We start from the raw sequence: 15134 nt of genomic DNA on the forward strand, positions 1-15134 counted from the left end.
AAAAGACAGCGAGGCTGTTACTAAGGCGTGGGCCACCGCCACGAGGTCTGAAGTTTCTGAAGAACAAACAGACGAGAAAGAGCAGCCCCTCGCCGCGTGAAAGCCAAAATGCTGCTGCTGCGTCCCACTTCTTGCAGGAAATAGCCGCAGATTCAAACTAGCCAATAAGATTTCAGGTTGAGGAGGCGGGTATTCTAGGCGGAAACCAATGAGGAGCCGGAATATTGGGAGGTGTGGACATCCTTGGTGATTTCAAACGGTGGCGAGGAGCGGCCTGGGGTTTACCTTTCTCCTTGGCTTCGGTAAGTGTCCTCTTCTGCGTCGACGATTGTCTTAGCAGCGGGGAAGGCTGGGGCTGCGGAGCAGAATCACCGGTATGAGGTGGTCGCGCTCCATCCTGGTTCTTCACTTGCCGCTTCTCTCACTCGACAGCGAGGCATAAGGCCGCTCCCGTGCGATGGATGCCCGGAAACCTGCACCCAGAAGGCGATCTGACAGGTCCTCGGAATAGCCACTGCTGCTTGGGCCCCTCACCTCGAGTCCCATGTGGCTAGTCGAGGCGCTCTAGGGTCTGAGAGGCGTTCAGGGACTTCCTGTCCAGTGGGCGTCTCCTCTTAATCGGTACTATCGCCTAGGGCCGGTTGAACCACCAGCTAGCCCACCCGATGTCAGCCTAGCACGTTGTGTGAAATAGTCCAGGTGATTAGTGTGGATTAATTGAGTAAATGGTGGGCAAGTGTGCTGTGGAAACACAGCCATTGGTACCGCCTTTTGTCTGGTGGAAGAAAGTGGAGATCTTAGCTTACCGGCACAGACCACCTGAGCGAGCTAATAATGTGATCTGACCCCACTGCTTAAAGAAAGAAGTCAGCTATGGAAGTAGATGAAGCCAGTTTTTATTCACAATACTTTTGCTAGTGGATTACCTTGCAGGATGGATGAGTGAATGGCCACAGTTATTAGAAAAAGCACCTGCCACAGTCTGCTCATTTGCTTGCTTTTCCTTGGAAATAGTAATTCCTTTATCTTTGGTGGAGAAAAGGCACTTCCTTAGGGGACAGCACCCCTAAAGGCACAAACACGGAGAATAATTTCTGAGGAGGAGTGATCCCATTGCTGCCAGTTGATGTTATAGGTTGCAATTAATGGCCAGTGGGGTGTCCTCCCCAAAGACTTAGGACTTAGCTGCTGCCTAAAGTCTTAGGCAATGGCTTCTTTCCATTCTTCCGCCAAAGGAACACAGGGAATGAAGCCACACTCCTGCTTGCTCACTTCCTTGTGTGAGTGAATGACTTTTAGGAGCTGCTGCTATTGGTACTGTGAACAAATGAGCAAACTGCCAAATCTTATATGAACAGAATGAACATTCATGAGGAGAAAATAAACACTCTTAAAAGACTTAGCTCTGTTTCCGTATTGAAGAAACCATCATATATATTGAAAATTTAAGAGCAGGTAGTCCCAATCTTATCATAGCTATGCATGATAATTGTCTGCAATAGAACCTTTTCCTCCTCAAAACAGAAAGATAATAATAAGGTTGCTAATAACTACAGCCACTGCCCAAAAGGAGGAAGATGAGCATGCAGAGGTGTTCTTGATCATGGTTACTGCTCATGTGCTGTGATGGTATAGTAATTGAGCAGCAGTGGCAGCTGAGAGTAGTAGCTGCCACTGCTTTTTTACATTGCTTCTCAGCTGTCTTCATTTCTTGGCATTTGTTGAACTTCAGCTGAATGATAGCTGCAGATAGTTTCCTCAGTAGAATCATCTTCTGAGAAGAAGAGGCAGACAGAGATGAGGAATGTAGTAAAAACAGGAGTCAATGACCAGTAAGCCTTCCTCTTGCCTGCATAACCCAGAGTTATTTATGGTATACAGTAATGTGCAATGGGAGCATTTGTGAGCTGCTTTGGCAGAGATTATCCAAGGCCTTTGCTATGAATTTCTTCTTTTGGAATCATGACACCTTTATACTATACACTATATATATAGTATACTTTATATTATATTTATCTTACATATTTCAAGCCACTTGTTTTAAGTTTCTTTAAGTTCTGGAAATATAAGATCCATTTAAGTGTGTATCTTAGACTGAAAAATTTAACAGTCGTGATGAGGCAAAATTCTTTCTATGCAAGAGTTTCAAAAATAAAAGAATCTGCTATATCCCAAAAAAAGTTTAGAAAAATCCTAGCAATCTGGGTTTAAATATTTGATAGTGATGTTCTGAAATCTGAAACATCTTAGCTCTCCATGAAATTGATAATGCCTCAAAGGACAAGCTATTGAAATGTTAGAGCTGCCCAAGCCATTTTCCTTGTTACCTTTTCTCTCTGAATGCGCCTTTCATTATGGTTGCTAAGTGCCCTTCATTCCAGAACTTGGAAAGTCAATAGAACATAATGGATTGCTATTTCAGAACACAGTTGTTCTTAACACTCTCTAGAACATGCTATAACTTCAGAATATCTTGCTTTGATGTCTTAATCAAATATTGGTGTACTGTAGTAGATTCATGGGCTGCATTACTTCTAATAGGAATTTCTTTGCAGCTTGGTAGTACCATCTACAAGATTCTTACAGTTTGTTGGTAGGTTCCATATCCATATTTGGGGATCACTGACATCAGGAATAGCTCTATGATCTGGATCTTGCACTTGATTTTTAGATTTCTGAATGTAGATACTATGGTAGACTTCAGTGCTTATGAATAGACTGCAGGTTAATGTCTGAGAATGTTTCATCTGAATAGGGTTGTACTTCAAGTGACAGATTGATACTGCATAAGGCAGAAAATTAGTAAATATATGCTGAAATAATCCTGTGCTTTCAGTGTTGTAAAGACTGGCTTCATCAATTTAACTGTTATTGTTTGACATTTGTGTGTTGAAAAAAAAAGCAAAATAGCTTACTTTACTCTTTTTTAAAAAGTGTACTTTGGTTTGGATAGTAGATTGTTTACTTTTCATTTTTTTTAAATCAAGGTTTTCTAATAAACAGCTGTCATTAAAAATGTAGAGGTGAGAATGATGAAAATGGCAACATGATGCAAGCCTAGCCCTTTTGTATGTATATTGTGACATTGCAGACATGTACAAGTGGAGTAAAGCTTGCAGCATGATGCTGCTTTCATCATTTGGTGAAAACAGCAAGATCTTATGGCTATTACTATGTACAAGGTGCTGGAGTAAAAGTGGGGAGATCTGAGTTCCAATCTATCCTGAGCCACGGAATCTCACTGGGTGACTTTGGGCCATTTGTTGTTTCTCAGTTCAACCAACCTCATAGGGTTGTTGCTGTGTGGAAAAGAAGGAGAGAGCACCGTGTACATCTTTTTGAGCTTCTGTACAAAAGATGGGATATAGATCAAATAAATGGAACTTGATGTATAGAATTCTAATAGCATTTTAGAGGTAAAATAATGGAACCAGAGAGAGCCGTAGGAAGGAATGGAAACCAATTGAGTCAATTTGTGTTCTAGCTGATTGTATTTGAATACCGTTTCATACAATTTTCTTGATATTGATTTTTTCACCAAATTTGTGTCCATTTTCCAAATACTTGTAAAAAAAGATAGGTATTATTAATTTGTACCTCTTTATTCTTTTGTGATTTGTGGACACAGGGAACCTCCCAATTTCTTGCTGCATATTTCTGCCATACAAAAAGCTTTGGGACCTTAAAAGTGTGGACTAAGTTTCTTGCATTCTCTACCAATGAATGATCAATTCCTACCTACACAATGTGTTTGTTACAGTATTTATCTTTGGATTAATTTAGCATTAAATAGGCTTTTTAAAGGGAAAAAAAGGTTTGCATATGAAATATGGACTCTTTCTAGATCACATGCTGTAAAGCAATACTTCCTGTTTAGGTAAAAGAGTTTCTTGTAAATTTGAGGCAAGATAACTCAGAAACTAATCATTATGGGAGATTTGAATGGAAACCAACACTTCATAGACTTTTTCAGCTGAGTGCATGGATGTGTTGTTTTGTCACAATTATTTTAGCATGGCAGGGCAATTGTTAGAAAATTAGGACATTTATTGGAAATAATTGGTGGCCAAAATTATCTCCGTTTTTCTGAGGAGGGCCAAGTCTTAGTTCAGAAAAACAGGGTCCCAGACTGACAGTTCATCTCCAGGCTTTTTTTCAGTACAGTATAGAAAAAGACACTGAACTGGATGGATAGATTGCTCTCAGCGTAAGAAAGTTTTTCTTGTTGATTCTAGTTTTTTTTCTGTATCTTACTCTGTGGGTAACCAGAGTAGGATCCATTATGCATCTTCATCTTGCGGGCTAGTAAAGCAAGCTGTGAGACTTGAAACATCAAGCGCTGATTTACGCGCGCTGTACTTGTTGCGTCCAAATGGTTTAGTCCGACCGAACTGCCGCAGATGAACGACTTTTGAGTTGTGTAGTCTGAGAATCGGTTCCCTATTGGAGGAGAAGAGAGTTCGAAGTAGCAGCACGTGAGCCACTAGACAATTTAAGTCTTGAAGTCGTACTTTCCATTTCCCTCTTCGAGGAGGATTCCGAATAACTCCCGTACTCCCCCGTCAGGCGAACGAAGGGGTGGGTTGTGCGCATGCTCCTTACTAGGAGGCGGACACCCTGTCTTTGTTTGTCACATGGCCCGAAGAAGGCCCTTCTCTCAGGTACGGTGGGAGTCGGAGGCTGGTGTCGCCGGCTGCAATGCACTGCGCCCCGCCCTTGGAGGAGGTGCCTTCTTTTTTGCCGGTAGGAGATGCAGCTACCCGCCAGCTTCTTCTGTTAAGCAGTGCTGCCGTTGCTGGGTAAGGAGAACTGCGGCCTAGCTCAAACTGGGTAAGTCGTCGTTGCCCGGCATCAGCTCCGGGGCAGGGCGGCGACTGATCTACTGGGGCCTAAAGCTCCAGAACGGAGGCTTGCTGGGCTGGGCTGTTGGCATAAACAATGCCTGGGGAGCGGCCTGCTGCTCAGAGGCATTTGACTTCGGAGTAGATTGGAGGTGCCGGAAAGCGGTTTTCGCCAGAGTGGCAGTGATCATAGCCGATCGGTGATGCTGAATTTGTCGGTATCGACTGACTGAGCTGCAGCTACTGGGAGATGTGGCCCCTTCTGTTGGGGCGGGAAACGGCATTTCGAGAAGAGAATATAATTATTATTCTCTTGGCAAGTCCTGCCGCAGGGAAAGGGAACACTGATGATATCGCCGACCCAGAGCTGTCTGTACCTTGTGGGAAGGGGCAAGCAGTGTGATTTTGGATAAGGGAATTCATAGGCATGTACGGTACTGAAACAATCCGAGAAGACTGGCTATTGAGAACAATGGGATGTCTCCTAGGATCCATCAGAAATAACAAGAGATAAGACTTCTAATTGTATGCTGCTGGCTCAGTTGATATTAGTGCAAGAGAACTATAAATAAAATGAGGACATGGATCATGAAAGATAATGGAATTTATACAAGGTATAAATATATTCCTTTTTCTGTTCATAAAATGTTGGATGTATGCCTTAAAATATTTTACTGTATATTGTACTTTTGAGAGAAATATTTTGAAAGGTCTTCAGTGAAATAAACCATATTACTTGCATTATCAGGGAAATAGGATAGGCAGAATAGAAATAGCAGACCACGAGAATGGCATGATGAATCTTCAAAGGGCTCCCATTGCTCCAAAGAGCATTTGTGTCATGAGTAGGGAAATCTTCAGAGCATCTGAGATTTTTCTGTATTGAACTGAAAGACAATGATGGGGTTCATAAATTGTCCTAGGCCATAATGTCGTTTGCTTGGTTTTGATTTGGTGCATTGCATGAAGCCAGCCAATTTTGGCTTATTTAGCACTCTGTGACTTGGGGCAATATGCATAAATCCATTTGTTAGATGGTAGAAGTGCAAGATTGTCTCAAGTTAAGGGGCCTATTCCAGCAAGTAAAGTATATCTAGTTGGAGAGTATTTTTTTAAAAAAATATATTGCTCTGTTGTGACTTGAATTACACTTTCCACCAACCGGTGTTTTTTTTTAATCATGGTTTAGTTCATAAGCAGTGTGTAGTTAGGTCCTTACATGCTAAGCCATATATCTTGAGTTATACTCACAGGGGCTGGATTTGTACAACAGGCTATCTTGCAAGCAATCAACTTACTTTTACCATAGGTTTTCTTTAAAATAACTTTTGTTAAGAAAATGTGATTAAAAATAAGTGAGGCGAAAATGTGAGGTGGTACATAGAGTAATCAAATGTATTGGAGTAGAAGGCTCCTGCCCTTCAGTAGGGGTATAGAAGAGTTATGTTTAGAAGTTGTAACATTTGACCCTGCATACCTTCAAAGATGTGGGAATTGTATCCATTTTTGCATCTGGCAAAAATGAACAAAAGGAGAGATTTTGGGCTTATGGCAAATATACCTGTCTCAAGCTATGCTTGCATTATTTTTACTCTGTTAGAAAATTACAACAAAAAAATTATGTTGTGCTTCCTTTTATAAAGAATTCTTTCCTTAAGACTGTTCTTCATTATCAGTCAAGCAACAAGTTAAATATGATTTAATTATTTTGCTAGATTAAAAATGCTGTGATTACAAGTACTATTTAATTTTTTAAGAAACTATCTCATAATGGAACTGTACTTTGATTTATTTCAAAGAACTTCCCAATGATTTTTTTCCAAAATCCTGTGCTTTCTTTCGGGGGAACAAATTTATTATGCATGGAGGAACATGCATAATAAATTTTACCAAACAGGTTAAAATTACTGGTTCACATAATGCTAACCATGAAGCATGGTGTACAGATCTCAATTCCTTGGATTGAGCAAAACATTGAAAGACTGAATCTCCCCAGTTATGTCTATTCATCCCATTGAATCCGGCAGGAGAGACATGCTCCCAGTCCCTGTCTCTCAGGGAGTGCCATCTGGTGGAGTCCAGGAGGAGAGCCTTTTCTGTTGCAGCACCCTCCTTTAGAGCATCATCCCCCCAAAGATTAGATTGGCTCCAATCCTGCTGGCCTTTTGCAAGACATGTTTTTTAATTACCAAGCTTGGGGATCAGGATGTGCGGCAGAGCCTGTGCCATAACTATGTTGATTTGTTGTTGTTGGTTTTGTTTTTACCTTGGGTGGTGATTAGATATGTGTGTTTTTTTACAGTTACTTTTTAATAGTGTTTTTAATTGTTAGCTGCGCAGAGTCATACATTTGAGATGGGTGGCAATATAAATTGAAATAATAAAGCCAAGCAAGTGTCCTCTAAACCCAGCTACCGTCTTTAGTGTGGTGGCTCTTAAGTGATTTATATAATGAACTAGTTAAGGTGTTGAACTTGAACCAAACACATCTTGATTTGGGTCCCAAATTGATCATGGAGTTATTTAGCTGAGTTTGGGTTAGCTACTCTGTCTCATCCCAATCTATTTCATAGGATCGTTGTTGGATGTATAAAATTAGGGGTGTGGTGGAATGTCAGGATAATGTAGAGCTGAGCTATTAAAAATATATATATCTCAGTCCTGTGAAAGTAGGAAGCATGAGAGAGAAACTTAAAACAATTTTGTCTTGATTTGGGTTAGGAATAAGTTGAGGTACGGAGAGACTTCAACAGGCAAATACCCTAACCACATTAAAGTACTTTCCAAGACTCCTAGCAATTCCTGTTTCCTGACCCATTGTCTATTTCAAACACATAGGGAGACCCTCCATGTATGACCTCTCACATAAAAGTTAGAATACATATTTATATGGTTAAGGTTGCAGCAAATTATTTTCAAATAATTATGCTTTAGATCCTACTATACAGTTTAAGGAAACTGTCAATTTTAATCAGTTCTAGAGTTAATTTTTAAATATAGTTTTGGTATTTAAAAGGAACTTGTCTTTTTCAAACAAAGGCTAGAAAAGTATCTGTTGATTCAGTGACCTAAATCACTACCAATTCTATGATTCAAAGGTTACTATTTATATAGCTTTGTTATGCAGTAGATGATAAATGAAATCTTGCACTGAAGTCTGAGAGAAGGAAGAAAATAAAAGTCAGTAGTGAGATGTACTATATAGAGAAGTCTTAAGGAAACCTTAATGTCACCTCTCTTTTTAGTGTACTTGCTGAGTAGCCTAGAATAAATATTGTAAATATTTTTTCTGCTTATATATCTGCCCACATAGCAACTGTTAAATATAAAATGAGAAAAAAACCTGAATAAATGTGTTTAATCTTAGCTGCATTGTATTGAAAGTGTTGAGTAGATGCTGGACAGTTACAGAAACCTGTATTAACATTTATTTTTATTTCCAGTTGTGACAGTCCTTTACAGTGAATACCTGCTTTTGACTCCCATATCTTCAGCTCAAAATGTTGGGGTTTGCTCAGCAAGCCCTGTCCTTCCATGCAGCTGTGTGATAGGCCTGAACCAGAGTGAATAATAGTGGGTGGAAGTGATGCAGAGTACTTACTGGCATGTCCCAATGCTTCCTAGGCTGCAAAATAAGCCATTTCTAGGGATTTGCAGAAAAATAGCCTGAAGTCTGTTCTGAACATTGAGTGGGAGAGAAAAGAAGCTCCCATCTTCCTAAAAAAACTGTTAGGAAAGACTTGGCCTGGAAAGAAAATAACTTTGTGAGTGTGGGAAAGCTGAGAGAGAGGTTAGAGGTGTTGCAGTGTAACCTGGGCAGTGGGACATTATATATAGAAACAGGAGAGAAGTGATGGGGGTGGAGTTGGGGGGATAGTTCCCTTGTGGATTGTGGATTTGAGGAAATTCTGAAGGTGATCCTAAGTTTCCCTGCAAGTTGGGGGGGGGGAGCCTAAAGCATTGCTCTTTTATATTGTTGAAAATACAAAAGCCTCTCTCTCTTTCTCTGTCTCTCTCTCACAAACTCATACATAAAACAGTCCTCTAATTGCTACATAATAAAGTGTGGATATTCATATCTTAGATTCTGTTCATTTGTATTTGGTGGAAAAAACAAAAACTGGTGGTCTAGTTGGGAACAGACTACCCCATCATTTTTTCAATTCACTCTCTCTGCAGAGGAATAGAGCATTACAGGGTCAGACATGGAGAAGGCTGCCTTGGTAGATGCATTTAGATGTGGAATATTCTTCCACCAAAAAGGAAGCTTTCATTCTCTGTTATGATAATTCACAGTAGAAAATAATCCTCTGCTTAAGTTTTAGTTCTTACAGTGAATGATTTTGTAGGAGAGCTATGTTGGTCTGTGTTAGCAAAAGTCAGGAGTCTGGTAGCACCTTTTCTGACTAATACATTTTATTAAAAGGCATAAGGTTTTGTGAACTGTAGCTCACCTCATCAGATGCCAGATCAGATGAAATCGGGTCTGATGAAGTGAGCTACAGCTCACAAAAGCTTATGACTTTTAATAAAATTTGTTAGAAAAAGTCACTAAAATTTGTTAGAAAAAGTCCTGATAGTGATCGATTCAAATGCTGTATTTGTCTGGTACTTCTCTCTGGTATACCCTACATTTGGTTATCTTGTTCTAATAATCATTGGCTTTTCATTGTGATATTGTATTTTTAATGTATTTGCTTTTTAGTTTTAAGTTAATGTGCTTTTTAGAACTCTTGTTCATATAATCTGAATTCTAATTCTGGGGAGTGGGTTTATTTTCTGTTGAGTTTAGCTGAGAGTACAAGTAGGTTTCTTTTTTATTATCTTTTTCAGTATAAAGTGATTATGCTCCTGGTTTTGATTTTTCATTCTAGAAAGACCAGGTTAGGGATAGATCACTAAGAGTTGACAACTTGATGGCACATAATCATCATCATTGATGAAAATTAATTCAATATGTTTTGGCTACGTTCCCTTCAGAGAATAGTATTATCTCTTGCACTTATTCTTGATAATTCTGAGTTATTTATTATTATAACTTATGATATAATGTGGAGAATGTGTAGGAGACATTGGAAATGCAGGCACTGCTACCTTTTGAAATAACTTAATAAGTCATATTGGATGTTCAGAGTTAATACTAGGTAATGCATTGTTGGCCAAAAGTGGCTTTAACAAAATGTATTAAATAATGTTACATAAATAATTGATTGTTATTTTGCCAACTTGGAAAAAAAAATGGTTTAGAAGATGCTTTATATTGGTTCTATGTCTTTTTAGCCAGTTCTTTGCTATAAAAGCTAAAAGAGACCTTCTTTCTAAACTTTGTTGGACAAGATAGGCATACAGTAGATTTTCTTATGGTTGAGCTGATATATTTTGTGGCCTCCAGATTTCCACATTACTTTAAAGTAGGAGCACAGTAGAACGATGTCAGTATAAGCACTTACATTTCTTACAATTCTCTGGCATCTGTACATCACTGAGCTTATGTTTAGTTAATATTGACTACTGCACTTTTTAAATGTTCTGAGAATTTAGATTACAAGGAAATGGTCTAGTTCAGGTTATTTATGTCTTCAAGGAATTGTTCTGCTGGGCACAACTGCTTTATAAATAAGGCTGCAACTTAATAGTCTTTCCCTCCCTTCCTCTCCTTGCTTACCTGCTAATGAACTTCAAACAAAATCTTACATATTGGAAAGCACAGGTTTTCAAATAAAGCCACTGTGGAATAATGACATTTAAAATACAGTGGTACCTTGGGTCACAAACGCTTCTGTTCACGACCAATTCGGGTCACGAACAGCACCGTTCGCAAAATTTTGCTTCCGTTCACGAACGCCAGATCAGTTGACGAACAGGATCCGCAGCCATTTTCCCTGCCGTGACATGTGGTCGGGGCTTCCTGTAGGGAGGGGGACTCTCCCTCCAAGCAATAACCGCCTCCCCACCCGCCTTCCTGTCCTCCACGCCAGAAGTCGCATCGAGCAAGGTTAGCGTTCTCTCTCTTCGTACTGTACTTTGTGTCATATTTTTGTGGTTTAAAAAAAAAAATACATATGGTTCAGAACGGATTAACCGTAATTACATTGAACCTTATGGGGAAATTTGATTCGGGTCGCAACCAAAATCAGTTGGCGACCAAATTCGGAGGGGTCAGGATGGATTAACTGTATTTACATTGAACCTTATGGGAAAATTTGATTCGGGTCACGACCAATTCGGGTTGCGACCAGAGTCGCGGAACGAATTAAGTTCGTGAACCGAGGTACCACTGTAAATGGAGAGAGAAGCAAACAAGCCAGAGTAAATACTTCTTGAAGTCGATACAACTTCAGAGGAACTTGCTTTTGTTTTAAAAACATGGCCTACTATTGAATAGAAATCTTTTATTGTTGGCTATTCTTCAAAGATTGGTGAATCAGAAAGTAAAATAAACTATTTTTGACCAGACTGGTCCCTTTAATACTACAGCTACTATGTTTTCTACTCTTCTCTCCCTAACCTTTCCAAGAGCAGATTTTGTTTTATTATCAGGGATCAGCTCAAATTATTTTGTTGTGTTGCTTTCCTAAGTAACTAGGAGAAAAGGTGACTCCTTTTGACTTCTGGAAGCTACATGGATATTTCTGCATAGTTTTGATAGAAGCAGTACAGAAACAGTTTGATATTACCTTCTTTGGAATTTTTTATTTTTCTTTTTTACTCATGTAGCCCAGTGTTTCCTGCTGGTCTCCCATCCAAACAGTAATCAGCTGACTGTAGGTTTTTGAGATCAGTGAAGTTTAGCTGGGTGCTGTCATTTGCTGAGAGACATAATGCTGAATATTATTAAAATGACAATTTAAATAATCCATTGAGTTGACAGAAACATTTCTGTTGTGTAACAGTTAATTAGAGTATTGGACTCTGATTAATTTTGTGAATGTGTAGTATGGTGGCAGTGGTGCAGAACTGAGTGGAATAATAGGGATTTTTGTGACTTCCTACTACTGAATGAATTAATCAAGATTTGGGTTGGCCAGAGAAAATAGAGGCAAGATGCAAGAAGATAGAGGTTCTGGGATGATTGTAAAATGGTAGTGAGGTACTATTTCTTGCTTTTTTTCATTTAAGTAGTTTAAAATGGCTTGGGAAGTGTTAAGCAGTATAAATTGCATTTGTTATCAAGAAATAAAATAATTTGGATACATTTCAGAATATATTCATATGTAAACTTATTTAGGAAAAGTGTTGAGTCTTCTTATCTTCTTTGGTAATATCTAAAATTGTAGAAATCTTTGAATAAAGATTACTGCAGTTTGCAAAATATGAATATGAAAATACATATTTTAATATTTTGATAATTTGTTGCATTTTATGAGATTTTATATATTGCGCTAAGGTATATTGTGATGTATATTGGAGATGAGGAGTGCCTTGTTTCTAACTAAAGTTTTCCCTCCATGGCTAATAAGCAATCACACTTTTTAAAGACAAATCACTAGGAAGGAATTGAGGAGAGTAAGATTGATCCTCTAACAATTTGCTTCATTTATAGTAGGGTAGTTGGGGGAGAGAGGCTTGTTCCATTATCAGTGTGGTGTTATACTCAGTAATACTGTACATTTATTGTTATATGTAGGTTGTAACAGTAATGTATTGCATCCATTATGAACTAGCTTGTACTGAATTTGAGCTTGATGTGGGAAAAATCTAGGAAAGCAATCACTCTACAATAGCCTTTCTCAACTGGCATGCCCTCAGGTTATATGAACTTAAATACCTACAGCTCCCAATGCTGAGAATTTTGAGAGGTGTAATCCATATTTCTGGAGGGTGACAAGATTGCAATATTTGTCTATTAAATTTAGAATATCTTTTCAAATTAATTATACAGTAATCTTTTTAAATTACTAACATTAACAAAATTAAAGATGCTTGGAAAAGATTTCGTTTTTGAGCATGTTCCTGTCAGATTCTCTGTTCAAAACTTCCATAAGGATACCTTTCTTGAGAAGGGAGGGAAATCTCTTTGGGCATTTGTTTATGTATTTCACATGTGATGCAATTGCATAAGTAGTTTTGCTAGTTTAATGAAGTTTTATTTATGGAAATATATAAACTGCCAGCCTGTCTTAGCAGTTGTGAGAACACTCTAGAATGAGCACACTATTTTGATACTGCTCTTAGTGAATGAAACACTAATATGCATAAATGATAGTAATACTTGTATCACTGCATCTCATGTGTAGCAAGATATTTTGGTACTAGAAGTTAAAAGGGAGGCACTTGCCAAGAGCTAAAACAAAATCTTTTGCCTCCTCAGTCCAGTTTCAGCCCCACCTAAAATAAATTGTCATGCAGCCTGGTGATTTGGCTTATTGGCATAGGCTTTTTATAGGCTGCTTCCATGCAGTAAGCAACATTATAATTTTTGCCAGCTATATATTTTGGAACTTGTCTTTTCGTTATACTCTTAGCACTCATCCTGTTTTTCTCCCATTCTTTTTGCCCTTTCCAAAAATGGAATCTTAAGACAGTATAAAGACATAGAATATTAAGACATAGAACATATTCAGGTTTACATTTCCTGAGCATGGAATTTGGATTTGGAGTGTAGAGTCAAAATATACAGACTATATCAAGTCATAGCTGTAATTGTTTGGTGCTGCTATTAGATGGTTTATAGTTTTTTAATGCTAAATTTCATTCAGATCCTATAATTATCTGTATATTCATTTCTGTCAGGTTCATATGTTTCAGTAAGCTTTTTAATATTTATTTGTTTGTTTGTTTGTTTGTTTGTTTGGTCTTTCCTAGGAATTACAGTGAAGTATTACAAGAAACTGAAGCATCATGGCAGATGATAGTGAGTGGATGAAATTACCCATTGATCAAAAATGTGAACACAAGGTAAGATTACCTTGTTCAAGGAACTGGCATTTCCCTGCTTACTGAGCAATATGTTGTTTTCGAGTTTAAAGAAAGGACAAATGTTAGAATCACATTTTGAAAATCTTACTATACACTGGTTTAACTCAAATGCATTTGATCACACTTGAAGGTGTCCCCACTGGAGCTATTGTCTTGGTTACATTGTGAAATTTATTTGTTATCAATTATCTATTTAGAATAACAAAACAATATAAATTCTTGTTTATTGGCTGGGAGCAGGCCTTCTAATGAATAAGCATTTGAGGTCAGTCTAGTGGTTTAAGAAGATTGCATTTCTGCACTATATATAGTAATATTCTTCATGTATTTAACATCTCCCCACTTCCTACCCAGCTAACCATTTCATTCTCAGTTTCTTGAATGGTGAGATAAATTGATTTGCCCCTGTTTTTTAAGATACAGGTAGACCTTGCTTAATCACCGTTCATTTAACGATGGTTGAACATTACGACAGCCTGGGAAAAAGTGCTTTGCGACCTGTATTTGCATGTATGACCACTGCAAACCATCGCATCATCCCTTGTGGTCTCTATTTGCAACTGTTTATGATGGTCTCTAAGCAAATCACTGGTCATTAAGCAAATCACATGGTTGCTAAGTGAATTTTGGCAAAACACATCCGTTGGGTAAGCTGGATTCACCTAACGACCACATGATTCGCTTCATGCCCACCCTACTTAATGACCAATTTTCCAGTCCCTATTGTGGTCATTAAACGAGGACTACCTGTACTGTTTATCAAAAAGCATATTTCTCCATTTTAAAACTTTTATTTTTAGGAGAACCTTTAATTCTGTTACTTTTTTTTTAATTTGGATGATTGTTGTTGGTGAAAATATACATATATAAAATATTTGGTTGTGCCCTGGAATACATTTTTAGATCTCTTCATCTGTCTGTCTGTCTGTCTATCTAATTTGTATAGCCACCCATCTCACAAGAAGTGACTCTGGGTGGCGTACAACAATCACATAAAAACAACAATTATGTGAATACAATTGTTACAAAATTTATTTAGCAAATTTGTAGGTAGGGCTATGAATGGCTGACGTGTCTTAATATAAGACAAAACTGGTCACGTACTGCCTCCTGGTGGTTTCTATAAAAGTCAAAACACCACACTGAATATACACTGTGTAAAACTGGAGAAGTTTCCCCCAAGTGGGTTGGTGGAAGGCATGTAAAACCTTGCACAAGGGGAATGATGGAATGTAATATCTGTATCTTTCTTCTCAGAGAGCTTAAGGGAAGATGGACTGTTCATACAATTTTGATAGATTAAAGATAAACACTTCCTTGAGTTCAGCTCCACCCCTGTTGACTACATGACCAGATCTATATAGTTTTCTTGGC

At 38.3% G+C, this 15134-nt stretch overlaps 1 protein-coding gene across 4 annotated transcripts in view; it reads left to right on the forward strand.

Annotated features, from left to right (window-relative positions):
* The first annotated feature begins 218 nt into the window (after positions 1-218).
* The window catches only part of CKAP5 (cytoskeleton associated protein 5), a 72795-nt gene continuing 57879 nt past the window's right edge, over positions 219-15134 (forward strand). For 2 of the 4 annotated variants that reach the window (XM_088145702.1, XM_088145705.1), the window contains exons 1-2: positions 4618-4830; positions 13647-13739. In XM_088145702.1, coding sequence (XP_088001828.1) covers positions 13683-13739 — 57 coding nt within the window. In that variant the 5' untranslated portion in view covers positions 4618-4830; positions 13647-13682. Of the gene's footprint in view, positions 303-4617; positions 4831-13646; positions 13740-15134 lie in introns of those variants that run through there. The other 2 variants (XM_088145703.1, XM_088145704.1) reach the window with 2 other exon arrangements.

The sequence above is a fragment of the Python bivittatus genome, unplaced genomic scaffold, assembly GCF_059951505.1.
Source record: "Python bivittatus isolate LINGU-HERP-01145 unplaced genomic scaffold, Pbiv_v1 ctg000480_np1212, whole genome shotgun sequence".
Taxonomy (NCBI): Eukaryota; Metazoa; Chordata; class Lepidosauria; order Squamata; family Pythonidae; genus Python; species Python bivittatus.